The sequence below is a fragment of the Rhipicephalus sanguineus genome, chromosome 4, assembly GCF_013339695.2.
Source record: "Rhipicephalus sanguineus isolate Rsan-2018 chromosome 4, BIME_Rsan_1.4, whole genome shotgun sequence".
In the NCBI taxonomy this organism is placed as follows: Eukaryota; Metazoa; Arthropoda; class Arachnida; order Ixodida; family Ixodidae; genus Rhipicephalus; species Rhipicephalus sanguineus.
This window is the reverse complement of record NC_051179.1, coordinates 62,870,163-62,896,538: the sequence shown is the minus strand read 5'-3', so window position 1 is coordinate 62,896,538 and position 26,376 is coordinate 62,870,163. Positions and strand designations below refer to the sequence as shown.

The 26,376-nt window shown below is 44.1% G+C and overlaps 2 protein-coding genes across 2 annotated transcripts in view; both read right to left on the bottom strand.

Moving 5' to 3' along the window:
• Positions 1-26,376, bottom strand: part of LOC119390101 (ADP-ribosylation factor-like protein 6-interacting protein 1) — a 351,524-nt gene that overhangs the window by 290,144 nt on the left and 35,004 nt on the right. The window lies entirely within an intron of this gene.
• LOC119390106 (TRPL translocation defect protein 14) lies at positions 59-25,484 on the bottom strand. The gene is made up of 13 exons (XM_037657655.2): positions 25,212-25,484; positions 21,059-21,126; positions 19,413-19,450; positions 18,973-19,010; positions 18,613-18,741; positions 16,754-16,848; positions 15,479-15,583; positions 14,629-14,706; positions 12,727-12,822; positions 12,182-12,278; positions 11,637-11,728; positions 8,151-8,266; positions 59-4,020 (listed from the first exon to the last, which is right to left on the bottom strand). Exons 1-13 carry the CDS (start codon positions 25,267-25,269, stop codon positions 3,735-3,737), a joined length of 1,296 nt encoding a protein of 431 aa, XP_037513583.1. The 5' UTR covers positions 25,270-25,484; the 3' UTR covers positions 59-3,734.

Sequence of the window (26,376 nt, the reverse complement as noted above, 5' to 3'; positions counted from 1 at the left end):
TTCATGTGCATTGTTTCTGAAGTGGTGAAGGAGACAGCCCGAAATAAAAAACAAGCCGTTGGTGCACTCCACTTTAATCATCGATGCCATCATATATATCCAACAAAAGTGGGGACATCTAAAAACATCAACTACGGACATCATAACCAAAATAGGAAAAAATTCAGACTCCGGCAACGCATTCACCATTTTTGCAGTGTTACGCATGAAAATTACCTCTCCACTATCACAACACAGAACAAGCGCAGTCCGGCAGAAAAAGGGGAGAGATCAGCACATATTTAATATTGGACCAGAACAACTCGTACAGAGGCACCAAGTCCACACTGGTTTAACTCATAAAACTGCATAAAACTAAGCACAACCAGGCAAATTAATACCAAATGCATTTGCAAAGCGACCCAGCGTATTTCAGTGCACTGAGATTGGCAAAAACTTAATATTGGACCAGAACAACTCGTACAGAGGCACACAGTCCACACTGAGTTAACTCAGATCTGTACTGTATAAAACTAAGCACAACCAGGTAAATTAACAGTAAATGCATTTGCAAAGCAACCCAGTGTATTTCAGTGCACTTGGGTCAATATCTATTGTATAAATAATATTGCACACATTGGAAAAACTGCACGTGTGACGCACTTAAGCACTACAGAAGTGCTGTCCTATTAATGAAAGGTGGTGAGATAATGTTGTGTCGTGGTGCTTGTAAACTTGCCCCAATTGAAAGTTTATCACGCCGAACTAACTCGTCACTGAAATAGAGACAGTCGACTTCAAAACTGACCACAGTTTCATACATTCTGCGCGGTTACTAGCATAACAGTTTTAAAAAAGAACACGTCAGATCTAAGTACTCAAAATGCCCAGGAACTCCCAGATCTGGATTACAACGAACAGTGACAATTGTAGGGAGAAAAGATGGACTAGACGAGATTGCAGCGTAATATGAAATACTAGTGAGGAAAAGTGATGGAAGGAACTGAACTGCTAAAACTGTAATAATGACACTTCAACGTGTTAGGTGAACATGACTTTAAAAATTAGTGCTCTTGCATGTTGTGGCACACAAATCTAAATATAATTCGTTTGTGCACGCGCTCCTCCATAACAGTCTTGCCCCCAGAACGACGTAACAAAAAACCTTTCGCAGCAACGGGTAAGGCACGGCATCAGTTGCAACTCTCGAGAAACCGTCACACGAGGTAACCGAAAACAGTGCAACCAGGGGATGAAAAAAAGAAAATGGCTAGTCTGCAACTCCGCTACATCTCCCATCAGACTTCAGCTGATTCTATACATTGAAATGTTAGTTTTAATGCATTTGCTTCAGGTTCTGCATTGTTAACACAGACAGCAATTGAACAAATTTGTCCGTTTTCGCAAGAGTTTTATGAAGCTACAGATGATGACTTCTCGTGGCGGAACACTTAAAAATATCCGATGTACAAGAACAACTGCATCAACTGCGACATGCTGAAACGCCCAGCATTTTCGAAAAACATCTCCGATAAAGACGTTGATATCGAAGAACCGGTTACGTGATCGCAGCAAACGCAGATATAATAGTGCATTGCAGCTTTAACTGGAAATGTCGCCCAAGGCATGCAGTGCACTTTTATAAATATAATTATCTTCGGTACCTGTGTTCCTGCGTCATCTTGGTGCATACACAATCACAGACAAAGCGCAAAGAGAAGGAGCGGAAAAAGATGCAACTTCCTACACAATTGGAAATGCCCGAGACAGATTTGGCGGGTGGAGGAGTGTGCTGAACTTTCTCTTATCACCGGCAGGGCACTGACGCCACCTTGCTCGACGAACTGCCTGCGCACAATGTTCACCACTGATGTCCCCAGAAGAACCTGAATCTGCCCCGAGTAAGGACAGTTCAGCTATGTAAACTCTCAAAACCAACTCTGCAGAAGTCTGCAGGCTCTAGGCACCCCATTCAAAGCCAGTTACCATCCATAACAGAGTGTAAAGTTAAGTACAATGCTACATCAGTGGAAGTGCGTCGACTCGCACCACGCAACGCTTGACCCTCCCAGGAGCTCACGCTCAAGACAATCACAGGGCCGAACATGCGACGCCGTTAACTAACCGCTTCATCACAGCTCCTTCAAACCAGGAACAGGAAAATAGTACACAAAGTGAGGTTTTGCGCAGTGAGAAAAGCAACAAACAAAAGGCTCATGTTTCAACGCCGAGTGCCATAAAAAAGCGATAAACGTAAGTACAGTGGCATGCCAAGTTTCTCTTGCGCAGCCACGCTTGCAGCACATGTGATATAAACAAGGAATTACAACATACATATGCGTCATCAGTTCAGTTCAACTACGGAGCCTGTACATAAACACGCAGGGGACAAACACCCTGGCCACATAGAACAGAATCAGCACTACAGTGTGCTTTCTACGCAGAATTACCTACTGACAAATAGCAGACCTCTAAATGGGGTTGCGCAAGGCATTGGAACACTGGCAATACGAAAGGGCCAGTAACGTGCCCAGTAACGTGCAATGAGAGGTCTCCAAGTAGGCAAAAACAACAACCTTGGACTAATAACACTGTCTTACTTAGTGGCTAGGCAGAAGGGGAAAAAAAACAGCGCAACAATCTAGTATTGAAGATTCGTGGGCAAACAAGGCATGTATGCATGACTGTGTACGTTAAGCTCACATTTAAACGCACCGATTTCATTGCAAATGCACGTGGAAGAAGAATTCATTCACCAAACAACACAGGCCTGGCTAGGGCTTAGTGAGTGGTAAACATGCTACATTCTGTCTTATCTGGAATAGTAATAATAACGAAAGTAAAAATAACTTTAAAAACGACATTGAAATCATCAGGTGACATTAAAAAGCACCAGAAAGAAAAGTAAGCTCACTTGCCCTCCCAGGAGAGCTTTGCAAATGTGCTGACTTGCAAGCCAATCTACTCATAGCGAGCACGATTACAAAATGTGATCAAAATATATGCAACAAATACCACCAATCACAGTAAAGTCAAAGTGAACTAAGAGATGCAACCATATCAGCTTGCAGAGCAGTGCACAAAATTGTCATCATGTGCCCTTTTCCATAAGGTCGTGAGCCAACGGCACTCGAAATCGTTAAGGGACGAAACATTACGTACAAGTGTGGGTGAAAAGACTGACCGGCAAGAGCAAGTCTAAGCGGCGTGGTGACCAACATCAGCAGTCCACGCACTGCACGGAATTCCACAAGTGCCCGGAATGCAGGCGACAGGGCACGCGTGAGGGCATTGTGTGCAAGGGCTGCACTACAAATAAACATTAAAAATTTGAACTACTCAAATATACAAAAGTTTGCAGAGGCACACGCATATTCCTACACGCCACGCAATAAGTTTTCACGGATTCTTACACTAGTGCATGAGGCGAGGTTCACGAGTCAGACGACTCGCAGCTTTTGCCGTCTGCCATGTTATGCAATCTGTGACTGTCTGAACAGTTCTACAGCCACATCATAATGCCCTTAACTTTGTTTGCTACAAGTCACGTTTAGAATAATCGCGAATCGAAATCTTACAAAAGATGTGGCAGCCCTTACATGCTTTTGTACAGTGAATTGCAGCACGAGCAGTGGCTCGTGCTTGCCTTGCGGGTCAGACTGCCATGCAGACATCGTTTGACTGTCAACTTATCAGTAGTCTGTCATGCGGGGATGTGTAGTACAACGAATGAAATGAGGAGACATTGCGCGCCTCTACGCGGATTTGGCGCTGCCCGTGCTCAGCTTGCTCAAGTTGAGGTGGTTGGAGGTGTCATTGTCGTCGGAAACGAGCGTGGTAGCGATAGGTGCCCTGTGACCGTTGGTGACGCAGTTGAAGATGGGAGTTGGCGGCTTGTCCCCCTTGTACGAGAGGCAGAACATGGAGTAGTTGGGGTCGCTCGTCACGTCCTTGCGGATGTCAAGGAAAGGAGGCAGCAGCTGCGGGAGCTCCTCGGGACTGTGTGTCGTGTACGTCTCGAGCAGAATGAGACCATTGCACCTACAACGAGAAAGAGAAAAAAAAAAGTGGCAGTTCCTTCTGCGCTAGACATAGACACGCTGGTCTTGCAACAGGGATGGAGGGAGGGGCAACACAATCTGAAGGCACATCCCACTCCCGTCCACCTTTGGCACCCATCAAAAAATTAACTACAAAGAAAAAACTCACGCAGTGAATTTCCTCTTTTGTGGCTGAAAATCACTGCAGTCGCTTTCATTGCTACTGAGTTTGCTGAAACCTTTGTTACCCTGCGGAACTTTCTGGTCACCTCTAATCCTCTGATGCAAAGCATGTTTAAAACCACATGCAACTTGCCACTTAGTCACCGGAGCAGTAGTGCTTGACTACGGGCTTGATAATCGCAGCAGCATTTGATTCCCTTCACTTTACTTTTATACTTCGGGACTGATGCTAGCATGGCAAAGGTCTTAACCCTTAAATGCTCCGCAAGAGCACGGCTGAAAGCTGGAGAACACTGCCTATGTAATTGGTGCCTTAAATAAAGGCGTTAATCACAACGGTGACACGAATAATGCTGAAATAAAGCAATAAGGCTAAACAAAAATAAGTATACTGACAGGAAGATGAAGCAGATTGGAATGAAAATGCTGTCTCTTAAAACTGTGCAGCAACCCTGATTCTTAATGCACATCACTCAAAAACTAAACGAACAGATGAACGAGGAATGCTCACAGTGTATAAAAACCAAAATTAGAGAAGAAAACACACTGAATGTTTATGCTGTCTTTTCAACCTTTGTCATTTGGACCATACAAACTGGTAAGTCTAGCTAAAAAAACCGTCTGGCATTCTGAAAAACAAATTTGTCATGGCTACCAAGAGCAGTTTTCATGAACTAGAGGACAGCTTAAGTGTCTGACAGCGATGACTCTATCACTTGATGAAAAGAGCAGAGTCAAGTCTGACAGGCGTATACTTTATGTTGCAGCAGTTCTCAAAGCGATGAAATGTGAAAAACTTGCTGGTTACAGACAGTGCTTACACGGAACCCATCAATTCTCAGTTGACTGGCTGCCCTCACTGAGACAACAAAATGAGTGTCTTATCTTCTTTCTTTTTTCACGTACCGTATTTTCCGGTGTATAAGACGCACCTTTTTTCCTAGATTTTAGCTGGTGCGTCTTATACAACGGTGCGTCTTATACACGCAAAAAGTCACGTGATTCTGCGAGACCAATTTGTTTATATTTAATTTATGAGTACGATAAACAGAGCTCGAGAGCATTCGTAAAAATATATCTAATTTTGTTGTAACAATGAAGCGGCTGCGATCTTAGATGTCAGCTACTTGCTGTTCAAGCAGCGCGGCGACCACGGAGATTACGGCCGCAATAAAAGCCACCACTGTCGCGTGCCCCATTGTACTGTTTGAATTGTTTGTTCTTAAACGAAGAATTAAACCCACAGAACTGAGGCAATAAATAAAAAAGAGCACCACAACGGTCCATTGCAACGTTGTAGCGCCCACAATATCAGTTACAAAAGCGAAAGTACCACTTCATTATCATCATCATCAGTTTCCGTGTGAGACGTCGCTGCAGTCTAGCAGTAGTCGCAGCGGTCGCAGCTTCCGGCTTCCGGTCGCCATTTACGTTTTGTATGCGTGTGTAGGCGGTGTCCGACGATCGTGTGATAACCGTGCGGCGCGTTTGTTGTTTATGTGTTCTCTCCAAGTCTGGTAATGCCCTAAAGGTATGGTAGCCACCATAGTACAGGCAGTGCCAACGATGTGCTTCAAGGTGCTTACAATGCTGCGTAAAAGTTACTCAGAGGCTGACGACGGCAACCCAGCGATGCTGCCAACCGAGGCGGAAGAACTTTTGACAGTGCGCCGGAGGATGTGGCTTCAAATCCAGTAGAATAAATAGTGGTTTTCTGCGCCTTAATAAAACTGCTGCTTACAGATATTCAGTGCCGTGCGTGACTACGCATTTCGCAATCAATGTGCTCTGCGTGGGTCATTGTGTTTTATCATGTCGACTGAGTTAAAAAAAAGGTGCGTCTTATACAAAGGTGCGTCTTATATATCATTTTTTCTTTCGAAAGTTGTAAAAAGTAGGGGGTGCGTCTTATACAAAGGTGCGACTTATACACCCGAAAATACGGTATATGGCACTCTAAAAACATTTACAACCGGTTTTGCATTATCAGCAGCTGACCTATACTTGATTAGCTAGCAGATAATCAAGGTCCTATCCACCGCACTTATATCGCAGCATTACTGTAAAAAAACTTCAAGGATGCTTAAATCCTTAAGCTTTGCCTTAAAGAGAGGAATGCATAGCATTATTGGGCCTACGGCTCACAAACGTATGCTGTCCTGAAAGATCTGTGCTATCAACAAAGCCATGGCTGAGAGCACCACATACTCTCAGCCATGGCCACCTAAGCACGTGGTATTTGTGGTCCAGGTTAGGTTCGATTCCGACTTCAACCCTGACTATTGATTCTTTACATCCACTGGGCTTTTTCGCTCGCGGACAATGCTGCTCTTTTGCTCACAACCAACGAAGAGGTCACCAACACCACATTTTTTACAGTACGGGCTCTTTAAAGGAGCACTGACACAAAAATTTTGCACCTTGTTTTTTTTTTTGTTGCAATAGATAGCTTATGATCCACTTATCACGGCTGCAAACCTCGTTTGCGCGAGTGCGCGACGGTTATTTATTTAGAGACGTTTTTAGAGCGCCCAGTCGCAGTTTCGGTTTCAAAGAGCACCGAGCTAGGCAGCATCCTCCGGTGGACAGGAAAACACAGCTGGCCACGTGAACACGCAAAGTTGTGACGTAGGCGGCGCGCGAGTGTGGGTGCGGTGGGCGCCGAACCAGGTCAAGTGGCGCCAGCTATGGAGGATTAGAAACAACTAACAAACGCGTAATCTATGTCCTCCAAGCATTCGGAAGCGCCCATCTCGACTCGCTAAGCTTACAGCAACGTTAACGTTGGCTTACAGCATCGATTATTTGACTATGGCTCTCAAAAACGGCGCCGAATCGGGACGAATACATTGCTGTCAAAGCTTAAGGACATGAATCTAAAGCAAATGGAAGCATCAGTTCGGAACTTACACGTTACAGAGCGCACGGCGGCCACTTGACAGATTCGAAGTGGACGACAACCGCTTTTGGCAGTGCTGCCATGTTTTTCAGAGGTGCGAACGCCTCGCCGGCGAAGCTTGCCATGCAAGTTGGACAGCTCTCGCGCGTGCGGTGACGGCCGACGTTCTGCGGCATCGCGCCGTTGCGGCAGGCTTGCCGCTAGCTTGAGCGGGCATAACGAGCGAACAGCGGAAGAGAACACAACTGGCACACGCAAAGCCGCAGGCACGGAGGAAGAAATGGCAGGTAGCACGGCACAAGCGCAAGGGCACAAACAGCCACCAGCCAACACAAATTCGTGAAGTAGGTTTGTTTACACATCCGCCGCGTTGATGTCGGCGTCGCGAAGCGCTCGCATCTCGCTCAGTCGCGCGGCATGCACTTTAAAATTGATTTTAAATATGTTCTAGGCTATATTGGCCCTTGATATTTCGTAGACTTTGTGTACGGCTCCACATACATCTATTTCACTCATTATCTCGCCTTCGAAATTTTGTGTCAGTGCTCCTTTAACGCTAGCGTGTTAATACTCCTTACTATCCATCTGTAATGTCAAATAGTATTTGGGTTACTTCACCGAATGAATTCCAGGTGTAGGTCAGTGTGACTAAAGGCTCGTTCACACCTGCAACTAGCACCGGTCGCGCGACCATGTTAGTCACAAACGGCCACATTGATCGCACAGCGACACAGCGATTGCTTTGGCTCAGTTGCTTGCTGCTCGATTTTTTAGTCGCGCGACTGTAGTCGCAATCCCCTCAACCAATCAAATGTGCAGGAACAGGACGTCAGCTTATTTACCAGGGCAATGGCAATGCGAGCAGATGCAAATTCTGTGTGGCAACACGTATAGGTCGCACGCAGGTGTGAACATGGCTCGCGTAGAGTCGCTTTTTGATCACCAGTTGCAAATGGTTGCACGACCAGCGCTAGTCACAGGTGTGAATGAACCTTAAGGCCCTACAAACTTCCTGCTTTAAATGTTCCACCCTCAATGCACTACCATACCTGGCGTGGCAAGGCTTCTTGTAGATGTCCAGCTGGAAGTACATGTGGTTCCAGAGGAAGCAACGGCGCACCTTGTACACAGTGTAGTGTGAGTCATCTCGCTGGGCCAGCATGTTCTGCAAAGGACGTTTAAAATCAATTTGCGGTGTTTCACATCCCAAGGCTACGAGGTGCTCCGTAGTGGTGTACAGTATAACCTCGTTACAATGGATCTGTTTACAACAGACATTCGGATATTACATACCAACTTGCGGCGTTATGCCGACCTCCGTATTTGTTCCATTGACTGAGCTCCGTTTACAACGGATTCTGGTACAATGGACATTCGGATATAATTGACTAAAATCTCAGGCCAGCAAGGTGGTCAGGTCTCCTTTAGAGCGGACTTTTCTACCAGGACATACCAAATTCAATAACTTCCGACTTCAAACATCATTCAGCATACTTTCGGGACGGGAATCGCGCGCCGCGGATGTCGACGTACCGATTTAAGAACGAAGACCGCTGATCTCCGGTCTGTAAATGATCAGCTATGCCTAGCTGTAGCGACAAAAAATCAGCGCGCAGCGTGCTTGGTGTTGCGTTTTGGGACGCTGACGCGCGAAATTGCTATCCGCTGCCACCGCTTCTCCGAGCGGTCGTTGCGCGGCAAGCTTGGCCAGGGGGGTCCGCTGCCGATGCGCAATATGCCCATCCGCAGCTTTGAAGAGCCAGCGGGCGATGCGATTCATTGCTTGCGACGAAGGACATTGTGGCTTCTTCGTTTTCGCATGTCCACTAGCGCGATGTTCTTGCCCGCAAAGTTCGGATTTGTGTCGTACATCGGCACAGTGAGCGGAGTTAGGCCTGGCCATGACATCGAGTAGAAAGCTCGGTTGCGATGTGCGTGGCCGCGGTGCTTGATGTTTCAAAGTACGTCATGCTCGATTGCGAGTACAAAGAGTTGTCCCGCGGTGGTCTTCGTCATAAGCTCCGAAGTGCTGATAAGAAGAACCTCTAACAGCGGGTACAACGAGTCAACGCTATTACAGTCGCACGTCTGCGACGTTCGCGACGAGTGCGGCGCGCTATCGTAATCTGATGATTGAGCTTCCGCTTGCAGCCGCCAAACTAAAGCGTTTTAAATTATCGTCGACCCATGAACACAGAACGAGTGCGAACGCGTCACTAAGTAGTGCAATTTTTGACGGCTACGACCTCGCGACGCACAAGCAGCAGACGACGATTCCGAAGCGAGCATCACGGCAGAAGCAGCCAATCGGAGGCCTTGAATTGAACTTCAAGCATGTGCATTTTGTACGCTTGTAACTGAATAGAGAAGCTAGCTGAAACAGAGAACTTGAACACGGAGAAATGCTCATTACGACGAGTCCAAAATGGTGGCGACCGGTTGCGCCGTTGCCAAGCTATAATTTTCAAAAACGCAGTTTTTTTTTTTTGCTATTTCCGCAATTTTCGCCAAGTCGGCAGACGCAATATAAAATTTTATAGCACTTCTACGTAGTTTTCAGTGAAGATATTTTGAAATCAGATAGAAAATGGGCTACAGAAACTGAAAATGCGATTTTCCAAAAATCGCATTTTTTTTTGTTCCCCCGTTAAAAATAAGACCATGTTTGTGACTCGTAATTCTCTCCTGTATAACGGACCCATTCAGCGTTTACATAAAAGTCTGTTGTAACAGTACTTGGATTTTACATACTCCCTTTACAACAGACCAAAATCCTCTTCACTATGAAGGTCTGTTGTAATGAGGTTATACTGTAATATATTCATTAAGAGCAACTCTGGCGGTTTGTCGATGTACACTGACCTCAGTGAAATTTCTAATGCGCAAGCGGACTCAACAAGAAAACCGTCCGCCTGTCCCTCTGTCACATAAGACAATCGCCGCCATAAAGAAGGAAATGAATAAAAGAAAACAAATTTTCACTCCATTGCTGGTGCTTACACCCAGGCCTCCATGCTCCAAAGGCGAGTACATATCTTCATTAGTGGGTTAGACACCTATGCTTGCAGAATATGAATATAAGGGATGGATGAATAGTAAATTTCAGATTCGAAGCGAATAGCGATTTAGTCGAATAACTTTAAGCTGAATAGTTTGAACAGTGTGTGTGTGTGTGTGTGTGTGTGTGTGTGTGTGTGTGTGTGTGTGTGTGTGTGTGTGTGTATATATATATATATATATATGTAAAAGAGCATTTTTTTTATGACCAAACTTACTTGCATAATATTTTTAAGAATTACAACAAGACTTGTGCGAATGCCACTTATGGGTTCGAAGTAAAGTGGAAGCAACTTTGAATAGTAGCCAGATTTGAACAGCAGTAGGGTGAAGTTATAAGCGGTAAAATATGTTACGTTTTAAATAGGCTATACTTAGCGCATACAAGCCCTTAGATCACGCTTTTAAAATAAAAAGAAATGTATATAACAATCGAGGTGCAGGTAATATGCACACTTAACTTTAAGTGTGGCTTCACGGCAATGCGAATTTCTCCTGGATAGGTGGTTTCACGGTACAACAGCCCAACACTACAGTGAAACCACCTTTTCAGGGGGGTGTTGCATGTGAAAAACGTCTATTCGTTCGTTTCGAATACTTCCTAATTTTGGAAATTCCCAATTCGTGTTGAAGTGAATTCGAATACTGTAACATATCAGAACTACATGAATGCATTGTGCCCACAGTGAAAAACAAGTGTACAAACAGAACACTCTCTAGGAAGGCTTTGTTGAATTTCATGCTAGTGGAATAAAAGCCCTCTGTAGGAAAAGGCGTAAAGCCAACGTGGAGCATTGTATACATCAGGAAAATTCAAACTTGGCGAAAATTTTATGCAAAACATGAGTAACGGTGACTGCAGGATGAGTGTGCTGTGTGGCCAGTTAAGATGCTGATGAGCACTAGAGAGATGAAAGACACCATGCTGAAGCCACCCGAAAGCAATGTTCTAGGGATGGACTCGGCATACATGAAAACTCTACTCTTACACGTCACTTAGACAACTCCCACGGGAGAGTCTATGTGGATTTTAATATATGCATGTCCAATTTGGTAGTCTGATGATCTGGGCAAAATAATGCACCTACAAGTAATTTAGTTCTCCTGACAATAAATTCTGAGGATTGGTGGCGTGTGTCTGTATCATGCCCACAATTGTGTGACTTTTTAAAGCACGCCCTGTGATTGCGACACACGAGCCTAAATTGTCAAGCACAGCGACCCTTCAGAACTGATATGTTCTGTTGTCAAGCTCTGAAGAGCTAAAAAAGCTTGCCATATTGTCACGTGACAATGCCCATTCAGCTTTCATGGTGCTAGCAGGCGAAAAAACTGCACTGCTGTGCAGAGCGATCAAGTGAATGCTGGTATCAAGGCAGGTTCAATTGAACCCTGATGCATGCTGCAGTAGCTCTCGTGGAAAGCTACTGGGGCCTGCCATTGCAAAATGTGAGAGAACACACGCAAGGAACACTCACAATATAGTCTCTGTGTGTGATCTGACGCTTGAGCTCGATGGTCTGGCTGTTGATGTCACACTTTCGTATTGTGTGCATGTAGCTCCAGCAATCTGAAGTGAAAAGAAGGAAAACACAGTTAGTTACAAGCATGGTTAGAAGACAAACCTTTCAAACGCAGTTGGAAGACTCTGGTCTATGTTTCGCACTTAGTGGGCAACACGCTGCAAAGGTACGCAAGTAGCGAGGTCATAGAAGTCACACTGCGTGCAATTCGAAGTGCGGTCGTTTTCTATCTTCGATGCCTTCTACAGGATAACTACATAATGTATCACAGCAACCTGTGGACATAAGGAACCCTCCACTGTTTGCGCATCTTCGAGCTTCTAGTATTTGACATATTATGCCAGTGGTGTGCAGTGACCGTTGGTCAGAGAATTAGTCGCATGACTCTTTCAGTGGTAGTAAATGGCTAGTGTCACTAGTTATTCGAATAGTAGCAAAGTACAGTAACAGAAATATGTAGTAAAATATGCAAACGCATTGAAAGACAAGCAGACACTCACTATGTTGTCCCCTCTTACGAAGTCGGGACTGCGCCTTAGGATTTGAAGTGATGAGATAATCATGGACAACATCGAAGTCTTGATAGGAGGGAAATGCCTGAAACACAAAAATGGAAAACAATTTGCAGGGGCCGACACAGTCACATTACTCATCGAAATATGAAAACGTCCTCACTAGCTTGAACTTTTCTAGGTACGGTGGTTTTCGTATTACTATAACTCTAAACTCTACAGTAAAATCTACAGTTTTTTCTTTCATGCGAGTTAACTTGAGCATTCTCATAAAGGCTGCATAGCTCAACAAAGAACAGCTCCCCATAGCTGTCTAATAAGTACAAGCAACTGCATAATGAGGAATCCTACAATACTACATGAAATGCAGGCAATGTAACGAAGCTGTTAGGAAGTGAAAAAATATATGTTAATATGTTGTTTCCAGTCAATGTCATCTATAGTTTCAATGTACCAACGAATACACTTCAATTTCTTTTTGCACATCAAGTCAATGACAACATAAATGGAAAAAGTTTCTGCTTAAAACTTACACTGTCTGGTGGCATGGAGCCAACGAGGAACTTGGCTTTATGACTGTTGGTCGCTAGCCGATCACCGATTTCAATACCAATTCGGCGACAAACACACTGCAAGAGAAAGATTACAATTAGTCTCAAGACGGGGCTAGAGGATTACCGTATTTACTCGAATCTAACGCGCACCCTTTTTTCGGTAAAACGAGTCCAAAAATCGCATGCGCGTTAGAATCGAGTACCAAAAAAAGAAAAAGAAACTCGGTTATCATATTGCGATCGGCATTTCAAAATGGCCGAATCCTACGCGCCTCGGCCATTGTTTGAGTTCGTACGTGTGCTGAGGAGTTTGTCATCCCATTCTGCGTTCACATCGACGGCATGGAAGTGCCGACTCCATAGAGTTTCCTAAAATTAACTAGAGGGGACTCTGGTGCTGCGATCGTTCAGCCACCATGGGAATGATGGGTAGTACACGGATTTGCCTAGTCTTTGTACTTGCGGGCTTCGAACGCACTTGTGGCTTTGTTTATTGTTGTGTTTTGGCTTTCTTTTGGATAAAAGAATGGACTGTTGTGAACTTCGTGACCAGATTTCAATTGGTGAGCCTAAAAAGGTTAAAGTGGTGAAGTGTAACTGCTGACTCTTGCTCAACTTTTTTTTTGTGACAAAGCGGATACAGCCGACGCGGAGCCAAATGGAGCCGAAAGAACAAAGACTAGGCAAATCCATGTACTACCCATCATTCCCATGCTGGCTGAAGCGCCGTGCGTTGCAGCCCCCATAGACAGTAGCGCCAGAGTTCCCTCTAGTGTATTTAGAGGAAACTCTATGGCCGACTCCCAATACTCGACGAGTGCACCACGATGCTGCATTTAAAAAAAAGTTATTACATGTGCAGAGACTGCCGGAAATCAGGCCGCATCGCGGTCGTTCGGAGTTCCCGAAATGTGCGTGCAAGACTAGTAGGCAGTTTTCGATTAGCGTACGCTAAGTTAGCGGTAGCGTTTGCGGCCAGCTATTTCCGTCACTTAACGGGAGCCCGCAAGCGGTTAGCGTACGACGCATGCGCAGTTGCGCGAAAAGCCAACGCAAAGCTTTGCGTACGCTATTCGAAAGCTCCCTACTGGCGCAAACAGAAGCAGAAGGTTTTTTACAGCAAAGCTTCACGAAAAGGTTTCAGTGGACCAAAGCAGGGCCGGTTTCCTGAAATCGAAGAGCATTTACAGCGACAAGGAGTTGTCCGACAGCGACGAGGACTGATCCACTACGCGACTCGTATCCCCACCGTAGTGGGGAGTTTTAGCGGCAAGACCCGCTGTTTGACTGCGTTTTATTTTTTGAAATTTTTTTAAAACCCAAATACTTGTTCTTCAGAATGTGCGAAGGTTGACTCCTATGAACTCTTTTTGTTCTTTTCTCTCACGAAAAATGGGTGCGCGTTACAATCGAGGGCGCGGTAGAATCGAGTAAATACGGTAAGCGTTATCAATGCTCCGAGATTACTGCTCGAGACGATTAAATAATGCACTGCCTGCGAACCCTTCCCATTGCCCCATGCTTGACAAACTGTGTAGCTGCAGCACGTGGTTTCACTAAGCAGACTACAGGAAGGGTCACATGTTACAGGGCATTCGAGACCACGTGACTGCTCCCACATCTCAGCCCATATCTCTGCTCCCACATCGCAGTCGCATGTCATGGTGGTAGGAAGAGTCAAATCTCACTGGTATGTGCTAACACAGAGGCCAAGTTATATATGCTGAAATGTGCAGTAATGGCCACAGCTTGCCAAGCAGGCACGGCTGGCAACAATAAGGCATTGCTACATTCTTGCACTTGCCCTAGGGACAGTCTGAAAACTGGCAGTACTTTGTTAGTGCAGCTTAGTAAACAATATGCACTGGAGAAATGCTTTACCTCTATCAGCCGACGCACTTTGGTATTGAAGTCTGTGGAATTGTCGATGACATCCATATAGGGGTGACCAATCCATGCCTGAAAGCAAAACGGCACTGTCAGGAATTACAATACAAACAATAGTACTTTTTCGTCAGGTCAACTTTCGTATGGTTAGGATATAGCAAACCTCTCTACATCTAAGGAAGGATGAAAGAAAGAAATAAAGATAAATCTACCTTCTAGTATCACTGACTTTTATTTTCTATTTTAAAAAACTGAGTGACAGCGCAAGATACCGGACAAGGAAAGGAACAAATGAAGCGCTGCTTTGCAAGCTGGATGAACATGTTATCAACGATGATTGTGGATGAACTGTAAGGAAACATTTTGCAGTATTACACTGCAAAGCAACAACAGTGACAGCCAATGCAACATTGTATGCAGGGTGGCCTACAAAGTTTTATACAGTACCACGAACAGCCAACATTCATGCCAGCACGTGACCAACTAACACTCGGTGGTGCCAAAATGGCATCGCTCTTTGTAGTTTTTTTTCCTCTTCCTCTTTCATTCATTCAAGCTGTGAATTGTTTTTTTCTGAAACAACTTAATTCTAAAATTTTTCTAAGAATCAAGGATATTGGGTACTGCCTAGCTAGAAGGAAGAATGCTTCAATTTGTTTGCATGTCTACGAAGTCGGAACAAAACCTAGAACCAGAAGGTGTGTGTGTGTGTGTATGTGTGTGTGTGCCCGTGCTTTCTTTTTTCAACAAGTACTACAACCCCGTACTGCACACCCGTCGTCATTCGGTCAAAAGTCAGCTGCAGAGGGGTAAGTAAGCCCATCCTGACAGCTCACGAACTCACTTGAGCTGCCAGCTTGTCTCGCTCCCGTGCCAGCTCGATGCCCTCTGTACGACAGCTGTTGTCTTCCGTGTTATAAAATTCCTCTGCTCCGTTGGCAGCTGAAACCTGCAAAGTGGATTGTAGCACAGCTGCACATCAGTGCATGCAACAACAACAAGAAAATTGCATTTTGCTAGAGCTACTTGCAACAGCTTCCACTCAATACAATGCCTTAATGGCTGTCCTCAATAAATATGGCCTTGGTAGATCCGTGGTATGTCCTTGGTAATAAATATAGCCTACGTAATTCACACTTGTGACAAAAGCTGTCATATCATGGGGCCATGTCCTCAGCACCAAAATGAACACATGGCTGTCAATTATTCAAAATTAAGCACAAGCCAGAGCAAATTCTGCTCAGCTTCACAATGCTACTAAACCTGCATTGACAGAGAATACTACCTCACTTCATGAGATGTGCAAATGGCAGAAAATTGGGGCATTGTGTGACTTGGAGGTGAAGCAATCAAGTCTAGGATACAGTACAAGCAGTTGCTGGCAGTTTTGGTATTGTTTGATTTCTGGGTGGCCGTACACAAAAATGCCAGGAGGCGGTAATGACGATAAATATAACAAAAAGCTAATCTTGACAAAATACAGCAAAAGATCCCCCAGAGTGAGCACACAGCCTTTGTTTAATGCCCAAATAAATAATTTCATAATTAAATAGTGTGTTTCTGTTAAAAGCAGTGAAGATTGCAGAAATTAGAGACAGCTCGAACTATGTATTGAAGAAAAAGATTAATTAAAATATTAAAGCACTCATTGTGTGTGTTAACTCTTTCATTCTGATACAACATGGATGTTGCTAAAGGAAGTTGCTGAAGACTAATGATGAACAAAAGAAATGAAACAAAATGTAGAGATTAAAACTAAGTCCAGAATCCTTGTACCAAAAAAAAAAAAAGATCAAAACAACAGTGTGTTGCAATGCATAAGGGAAAAAAAAACAATCAGATTCAGTCTCACAACATTCAGCACTTTCAGTTACACTTTAATTTTAACAGGCAATAGTATATAATTGCTGTTAGCTTACCTAAATTTTGTTACTTTTCAGTATGTTGTTTTAAAAATATCTGCAGCATCAAGGTTTGCTCAATGCACCTTTCAGTGTACCATAATGCAGCAGTAGGTTGGATGTTAGTGATTAAACGGTAGACGAAAATTGAAAAATAATAATAAAGCTACAATGGAAAATTGTTAACGCTGTCTTAACTAGATGTCATGCAAACTCACCAGGTGAACAATCTGGTTGTAGCGGTTGTCCCTAAGGTCCACCGTATGCCAGTTGTGAGCTTTGACAATCTTCTCCCAAATCTCCTTGCTAACAACTGGAGAGAAAGAAGGATTTGATATGACATCCACGTCTCACAAGCAGGCAAATAGCTTGAGCATAGGCTTAGGTAAAATAGTCAATATATATGGCATGCATTTAACGCAAAACTGTAACGAATGTGTATGTGCATGTCCCTTGTTTCTTTTACTTTTCCAATATTAAGCACTTCTTAGTAAAGAATGTGGGTGTTTACACTGCAGTGTGGTCAAGGATTGAGCCATGCAGCATCTACATGAAGCCTGCAATTATAGCATGAAATGGCAAAAGTGCATAAAATTGATACAAGCAAACATTTTTCATCGAGTTTTTGACCAAGAAAGCTATTTTTCATCAAAAAAAAAAAGGAAGGCAATATAAGAGAGAAAACAATTCATTTTTAAAAAATAAGCTGCGCTGAATTACACAGAAAAATTTTAGTGAAATTGCCACCACTAGAATGTATTAGCACTGATGCAGGCACAGCTGTTGGTTTTTTACGGAAAAGCTGGATAATGGACTAAGAAATACAGAGCACTAAGAAACACAGGACAAGAAGACTGGATGAACGCTCACTACCAACTGGTTTATAACGAAAAATTGAGGAAAATATACAGCTTAGTACGTCAAAGGTGCAGCTGCCCACACATCAACAGGCAAGTCAAAATATCTGCTACAGATCAGAGTAAAGCAGCTTTTATTCATTCTGCCACAAACACACTGACATTTGGCTGACACAATCTGTGCCCTTATTTTTATGAGGCACAGATAGTGACAGCTGGATTCGCCTGTTGATGTGTGCACAGGTGCGCCTTTGACATACTAAGGTGTATATTTCCCTCAATTTTTTGTGCAATAAACCGCTTAGTTGTGCGCGTTTGTCCAGTCTTCTTGTCCTGTATTTCTTAGCGCTCTTCTTTGATTTTGAGAATTTGAAACTGCCCTGAAGTGGCCACTACAGGATGAGTCCACAATTTTGAGTGGTGCGACCTGCCGCCTTCTATAGCACGCACTGGGTGTGCTTGTTAAATGATGATGTGTGGGTTTTAATGGCGCAAGAGCCATGCTTGGCCAAACGTTGTTTGGAGCTTCGAAGGAACCTAAAGTCCGGACCTAAACCTAAACCTAACCTAAAAATTTATGTGATGCAGGTCTGCAAAAATTTCTGGTAGAACACATCTCGCGATTAATTATGTTGTTAATGCGAACAGCAATGAGGCAATGCAGTGACACACCACATTACTACCATTCAAGATCACCTTGTTTGAGGCATTTATGCAGCTGGGCTTCTCTCTCGTGCTTCTCCCTGAACATGTTGTGCTATCTAGCGGCGCCATCACAAGGTCCACATGTCTCAAATGATTGTCTCAATATGTGTAACATGGGTTTCCGTTCAGCATGAGAGAAATTTGAAGGATTCTTTTTTTTTTTGTCATTGAAGAACAGCACGTGCCCAGAGTCACACACCCGATGACTGAAGTTGGTCTGATGGTTCATTTCAAACCTGGTTCCCTCAGCACAGCAGCCCGATTCTCTACCCCATAGACCGTGAGAAGAAAATCAGAGACATAGAACGACATTGATATGCCAGAAAGTGTGTCAAGGATCATAAGAATGATAATCTCATGAAGGAAGATGCCATCCCAGCTGTTTCTTTCTTTTCCCTGGCTCCCACTAAAATATAGTACAGCAATATACCAGTCATTAGTCCATGCCGTAGAGCTTAACAAAAAAAAGGGGGGGGGGACAATAGAGGTCCAGCAAAGTGACGACAGTAACTGACATGCAGAGGCATCCATGGTGCCACGGTCGCAGATAATGAGGCAGTTCTTGTCGCATGTCCTGGCCAAGTCAAAATATGTGTCCTCCATTGACATCATGGTCTTGAGGAGATTCTCCTGGAACCTTTCAACTGGCAAAAAGAGGAAAGAGCAGTGTAGCTTTATAGAAACAAAAGCCCACTTGGAGCACACTTTGGCTACATGCTCCTATATGCAACAGAATTGCAACAATAGAGAAACATTACCGTTAGTAAGTACAGTAACGAAACATCCAGTAAAGGCACCAGCTATATTATGCATAAGATCTCTCAAGGGAGTACATCAACAATGAGAAGCATAAATGCAGAGCGACAGTAGCTTACCTTCAGCAGGTGTCAGATCCGGAAACCGCACGCCGCCACTAAAAGTGGAAAGAAAAAAATATGTCCTAAATTAAAAAAAAAAAAACATCATTCGGAAACTATTTTAAGGAGTGTTAAATATATACAATACATTCATTAAGAGTTAAAAATAGGCTACAAATGCAGCCCCGTATTATGCAGGCAATTACAGGGCAGCCGAGTGACAGGAACTTTCGCAGCAAATCTATAAGTGTGATTCATAAATTAAAACAGCATTCAGTTAGAAATATTCCAATAAAGCAGGAGTGAATGTTGAGTCGATTGAGGTCTGAAACATCTACGAGAGCCCTAACAGCTGCCAGAACTCGAACTGGAAGTGGAGACTAGTAGATAGGTACATAATTACATTATCATAAATTATAGAAAAGGTCATTCCATAAAGGTTTTCTTCTTTGTTTTACCTGAGCAACACAGTGGCAGCCTCGGGCACACGATACACCTGTTAAAAGAAACAAACAGGAACAATAAGTGACGACACAGCTGCACTTAAACGGCACATGGAATCTTTATGAAGGTCTATAGTTTACTTTTGGCGTAGCAGCTCCCAGCTTGCATTAGCACAATGGTGTCATCATCACCATCATCCGCCTGCCTATGCCCACCAAAAGGCAAAGGCCTCTCCCATGTTTCTTCATCTAACCCTGTCCTGACTGCACATTAACTGTCTTTCAACCGATCACCCAGTTCTGAGTCTGCTAATGGTGTTTTCTGAGATCCAAGGGGGATTTTGCAGATTGTCCATTTCACTAGGTCGCCTTCCCCAATTTTGCTCATTTTATACAGTTTTAACCAGTGATGAGCCCTTTTTCTTAGCCGTAAAGCTACTTTTCCCATGAAGCAACTCGCAAACCCAATAGCGACAGAGTAATTGTTTTAATCAACGCATACCAGCGGGGTAGCCGGGAAGGAGGTTGAGAGTTTCAACACCCTGCCCCCACCTTTCCAAAATGTTTACATTTTGTACTTGCATATTACTCACGCACAAGCCAACACTCGCAGGAACATACCTAATGGGGAGCTTGTAATTTAATAAAAAAAGGTCTGCTCCCCTACATTTTTAAAGGGACACTAAAGGCAAATATTAAGTCAATGTTGATTGCTGAAATAACATTCCAGAAACCTTGTAGTGCTTGTTTCGTGCCAAGGAAATGCTTTAAAAAAAAATCATGTTTTAGTGGTACACACAGCGTTAGCACACTTCAAATCGCCCGCCTGATAAGGTCTTTTGACATGGCGTTTGCCTTGCCCAACGTTGCCCGCCTATACTGCCCGGCAGCCGACGGTGCGGTTTCTGCTCTGAAGGGCACATTACAAGCCTTGCCCAAGTTACGGTTGATCTCGTAATCCTGTGCACAAAAGTGCAGCGAGCACACACACAGATTTCTTGGTTGTTTAGCGCACTATCGCAGAGGCACGGCACTCAGCCACTTTAGCACAGGGTTTTATTTATGGCACCCACTGGAAAGTCACGTCGGTTCCTTTGCTGCAGCTGCTGTTGCTCAAGCGGTGCACACTACTCAGGCATCTGGCAACATAACAGGGACGTGGCATTTTATCAAACTTTCCGTTAGAGCGAGTTTCATGAGCGTGCAAAGCACACGCAACCAGCATGTGATAACGAAATTGCCACTGAGACGCCACCGCACGCGTGGAGAGGAGCCCAGCGAAAACAAAATTTTTAAACCACCCGTGCTGTTCACCTAGCGATTAACTGTACTCCGGACTCTTGACGTCATCAGGCTCATTCCAAAATGTCCCACTAATGGCGCATATTGTGTCCTACATTTACCTTAATTTCTCAATGAGTAGAGCACTGCTGTTGATAATACTGACGTTTTAGGCGTTCTCAAACATTCACCTCTCAGTTTGACATAAATTGTTATTTGCCTTTAGTGTCCCTTTAAGTACTTATTTCAAGTTTCCCTGACCCATAATATCTCTCTATTTTCATTCTGGTCAGTGACTGTTCACATAGGGTAAAATGATAGTTATACATGACAATAGAGAAAGAAAATAATAAGTAAAAAAATCTGGCAACGCAGCACACCTTCCAGCCATAATTCTCGAAAAATGTTGACAGTCTTGCTTGGCCTGTTGTCTTCCCACTACATGGCCCTGGAGAGAAGGAGAGGTTTCGACACACCGAGTTGTTAGTGTACACGTATTTCGGCAATTTGTGCTTAAGCAGGCAGCAAAGAAGCCTGCAACCATCATACAAATCTTGGACAGCAACACCACAGTAGTCAACACACATGCATTATTTGTCCTTTTTTTTTGGTACTATATGAAATTAATGCAAAAACCACAGATGTCAAAGTTTTAGAGCAGTTATAGCTACTGAACACATGCAAGTTCAAGGCGGCTGTAGCCGCCATTAAGTCATTTGCGTGCCAAGGCTGGTAGTTGACACGAAGACTAGCATCTACCGGTTTATCTAACCACGTTTTACTAGAGACACACGGCAATTATCACAAGCTTCGTGTTTATAGGGATAGTTAAAAGAAATGCAATTGTTTGCATTGAGCAGACACAAGCAGTACACACATACCAGAAACTTAAATTCAATTTTTTTTACTAGGAACTAAAAGCTGGCAAGAAGAAAGAAACACCTTGACAACTCCTGGACAGGTCTCACCAACCTTGCCTGAACAGCAACAACTTATCATAAAATTAACGACAGCAGAGTTCCAAAAGAATAAGTTATCAGTCTAAGCTTATTTAGTGTCTCTTTAAAGGTAACTGAACCTAACTTTACAAAATTCTGCCAAGGACAGAGATGTGCATGCAAGTACTCAGTCTATTTAGTATTAAAATATTTAAACAATGTGTATTACATCATATGGAAACTACCATAAAATCCCGAGCAAGCACCCCCCTACAGTGAAGGATAATTCAACAAGATTTGGAGGGGGGGGCCCTTGCTTGGTCATGAATAAAGAATGCACACCCATGCTTCTTATGAAATGCTTTATTTAATATGCATGCATTCACTGTTTTAATTCGCCCTCGGTGAAAATGGTGGGAGGGGAGAAAAGGCCGCATATCTGAAATCTCTTGAAGAAAGGAGGGGGGCGCTTGCTTGGGATTTTACGGTAATTTATGCTAGATTATGGCGAGAAAAAAACGCTAGATTTATGTATTTCATGTGGTGTGCGGTAAGGCAATGGCTTCACCACACAAAATACGTCTGCACAACACTTAAAGTACTCTAATAAAGTTTGTTTAGGGAGAGCCAGCGAATAAGAAAAGAAAACCCTGCCAGCCAGGAAATATATCAAAGAGAGCTAGCTATAATAAAATGGAGCTAGGCTAGAACTAGATATACAATGTTATCATGAAAAAAAAAAAGTAATTGAGGAAAATATTGAATTGGGGGTTTCTACCATGTAAACGTACATTTCAAGCCCAAAGTAGACATTAATCATTAAATCATGTCACTGCGCATTTTCTGGACATGATTTTTCCAGCAGGCAAGAGTGCTCTGTGTGATGTGAATTGCAAGAATGGTAAGCGGTGGAAGTAACGAGAACAAAAACAAAAGGGTGCAAGAATAGCCAGCTGTCTTATCAAATTACAGACAAGACTATCGCAAGTTAATCCCCTGTAAGCCCTTTCTGAATGGGCTGACTTAGAGAGCTTATCAGCAGTATGCTTAGTGTAATGGTGCAGTAATGTTACACACAAGCAATATACGTCTTGCGCTAATGATGATGTTCTTGGAAAGCTCACAATAGCACACCGATAGGATGTGTGAATGATGAAGTGAAAAAGTGAAAGTGAAATTATTCTAATCCGATTTGGAGGAAGATGTAACCTTCTAAGCCCAAGAGACTGTTTGTAAGCCGGCATAAAAATATGCACATAAGCTCTATTAGTTAAGGACCACCACTCTATAATAGTATCGTTATTAGGCTACAGCACTATAAAGGTGCCCAGGATCTATGGCAAAACAACTGCCTTAAAACTTTTTGGCATGCTAGTTTGTTTATAATGAACTAGTAACGTGCTGCACAATATACAAAACTATGAGAGAAACTCGCTTTGCCCTGTCCAGTATTTCTTTTGTATCTTGCGCAGCACATGAGTTTTTAATGAGACCTACAAGAGCCTGTACCGAGTGATACTAAGCATAAATTTTAGAAGTAGACAAACAAATTTTTATGAAGAGCCCATTTGGCATAAACGATAGCCTTTGCAGGCAGAGCCACTTCTAGAAGGACGGTCAAAGGTGCTCCAACATCAAGAATTATCGCTGCAGTGTACTTCACAGCCCAACCAACATATGCCACTGTGTGTCGATAGAATATTATATATTTTTGGCTGTCATACATGTCTGCAAATGGGAGTGATTCACATGCAAAAGTTAACACGAATCTTTAAGAAATGTCTACTGCCGTCCCCACAGAACCCTCCCAAAAATAACTGCAGTCAGGTAAGCTTTGACGGTAGAGGCCGTATTCTGAGCAGATCGCTTTGTGAAACATGAAATCTTGCTTGTTGAATGACTGAAGCGACTACTCAACCGCCTTTCCTCAACTAGCTGATCACTGCACACTGAAAGCAATATGGCAATTCAGAATGTGGCCCAAGGAGTGATAGTGCAGCTAATCATCAAGTTCAAGGTCCAAGACTGTATTTTAATTTCACCAAGCTGTAATAATAATAATATCTGGGGTTTAACACCCCAAAACCACGATATGATTATGAGAGACGCCATAGTGGAGGGCTCGAAAATTTAGACCACCTGGGGTTCTTTAACGTGCACCTAAATCTAGGTACATGGGCCTCAGACATTATCGCCTCCGTCGAAAATGCAGCCGCCACGGTTCACCAAGCTGTATCCTTTGCGTCACCTCTTCACACTAATGTTATATACACCAGAGTTATATTTTTGAACTTTTATTGCCAAGTACAATAATGCCGACGTATCAATGAAACAAAGCAACTCAATGCTTCTACCGTGCATACTGGGAAGTTTTCACCAAAATGGAGAACACACGTTTCACTTACACGTAAAATAAACAACCAAACAAACCAAGCAGATGAGCAAGATTTGCGAAACAGCAATCTTTATGGTGGCTATTCACTTAATATGGCTATGGTTGCAAGAATACCTACAGGTATGTCCCATTTGCATTGTGTCATGTAGCTAGGTCCTCCCCAACCTTGAAGGATTAGGGGCTTTTAAGATAAGATGCTCAGACAGCTGTACGAGATAATAAACGAGAAGGCCAGCGTTCCCGACCATTACGCTAGATAAGACGTTTAACGGGGCCCATACAGCCTAGGTAACAGTAAACGCTCGCTGCCTTAGAGTTTGAGAACTTACCAACCGTACGACTACACAGCTCATGCCATATCCGGCGCAGTATTTCATTCATTGCTTTTATTTATTTGTAAGTTTACGAAAAAAAACGATGAAATCTTACACTCGTGCAATTCGAAAGCAAACTGCCCACCAGTACGAGCACTCGACGACTACGAATAATAAAATAAGACCGCTACAGGTGTGCGTTGTAAGCTAATATGTCGAACACAAACGGCAGGAGATCACCCGAGCAGTGGCCTTCCTGTTTTGGCGAAGGCGGCAGTGCGTGGTCTTATTACCAGACATCGCAGCATTATTTGCGCAGTATTCCCGTTTCATGCGGCGCCGGTAGGTGCCGGCGCGGCGCGCACAATACACAGGCGCGCGCCGCATGCGAGCAGCATGTGTCGTACTGGCAAAGCCGCTAATAAAGAGGCGACAGCTGCAGCATGCTTCATGGCCTTTTCGCGAAATGACAACAGCGGTGAACGGTGCAATGGATCACCGCGCGAAACTCATCGCTGATATCAAACACCCGAACGGCGCACGGAATAATCCTTTCAAGGACAACCCCCCCCCTTCTCGCAATACCAGCGCGCGAGTCCACGCGCGCGCCGCAGCATCCATTTCAATGGAGCGCATGTCCGGAAGGTATGGTACCTACCGGCAACTCGGGAAAAAAAAACGAGCGGTGTTCGTCTCGCTAACGAAGCGATCCGGCGTGGGAAGTACGGGTGAAGCCATGGGCAAATGTGACTGCCGCGATCACTGTTTCCTAGAAAGTACCACAGCATGACCTACACGCGCTGCACGTGATCTTGAACCCTTATTTGCCGGCGTGCGCCAGACCCGATTCGATCAATATATTGTATGTACGACCGGTACGACTCACCGCCGGTCAAGACCAGCTTGTAGACGATTCTCTCCCGCTTCTCCGAGTCGTGTGCCATGTCTCTGGCTCGGCGAAGTGGACGAAGTCGGAGGAAGTGTCCCGGTGCCGTCGCTGGTGCCCTAGTCCCACGGCCGCCTCACCATTCAACAAATTCAGCATCCGCAAAGGCGCACAGAGGCAACGGATCGCCGAGCGAGCGGCAAAATCGGGCAAAAGCGAGCGGGCAAGGAGGAAGGCGGGTGAGTGAATGCGCAAAGCCTTCACAGAGCGCAAGCGGCGCAACACGAGAACGCGACGAGTCGTGACGTCAAGTTGTGACGTCGGGCATGCAACATGGAGGCCTACTTTCAGTTTCGGAACGGGCGCTGCGCCGCGTTGCAGCTGCTTGCTCGAGCGTGGCCTAATTCGATTTGTGCTGCGGCCAGAAAAATAAGGCTGCAGCTGCATTTTTTGCTTTTGCGTCCTATGCCTGCTACGGAAAGCACAGCCTGCAATGTTTTGTTCATTCAATTGTTGGCTCAGGCTAATTGTCTAATCACAATACAAACGAGCACAGGCGCAACGCCGCCCCAACAGCGCGTTAGCGCGTTTTCCCCAAAAATTACGCAGCACATACCGACTATCGGGTTGTCCTTTTTTTCTTGTTCTTGTTCCTTGTGAGTGGCTCATACCCCCTACGGAAGACTGGCCAATTGAAACGGACGGTTTTGTAGTTGTTTTTATTCTATCGAATCAGGATAAACATTAGCCCAGACAACGCAGTGGCGTCCTTTGGATACACCTAGGATGCGCTGCGTAGGATGTGTGGGAAGTTCTAAGGATGTCCCAAATAATTGCCGGAAACCTCCCGGAAGCCTCCAAAATGAGACAAAAAACGGGATCCATAGGACTTCCTCCCCATAGGACATCTCGGGATTATATTGGGATTAGTTTTGGCTGTTGCACATTCCATTATCAGTACATGCAGCATTTAAAGGGCACATGCTAGTAATAGAAATAACTGTTTTTTTTAAGTCTTACATTTCTTTCAATGTTTTTAAAACCCCTGCACGTACTCTTGCAGCAATGCAATTCACTCCTGCTTTTTCATGTGACTGTAGGCCTATAATATGTTGAGCGGTTCTGTTGCTTTCTTCTTTGCTTATTTTCCAAATCTTGAAAACAC

Coding starts and splice junctions, on each gene's coding strand:
- LOC119390106 (XM_037657655.2), bottom strand. CDS start 25,269: ATGGCACACGACTCGGAGAAGCGGGAGAGAATCGTCTACAAGCTGGTC. Junction 14,707..15,478: donor GAGACAAGCTGGCAGCTCAA/GTGAGTTCGTGA, acceptor TTTTGCTTTCAG/GCATGGATTGGTCACCCCTA. Junction 4,021..8,150: donor AAGAAGCCTTGCCACGCCAG/GTATGGTAGTGC, acceptor TTCTCGTTGTAG/GTGCAATGGTCTCATTCTGC.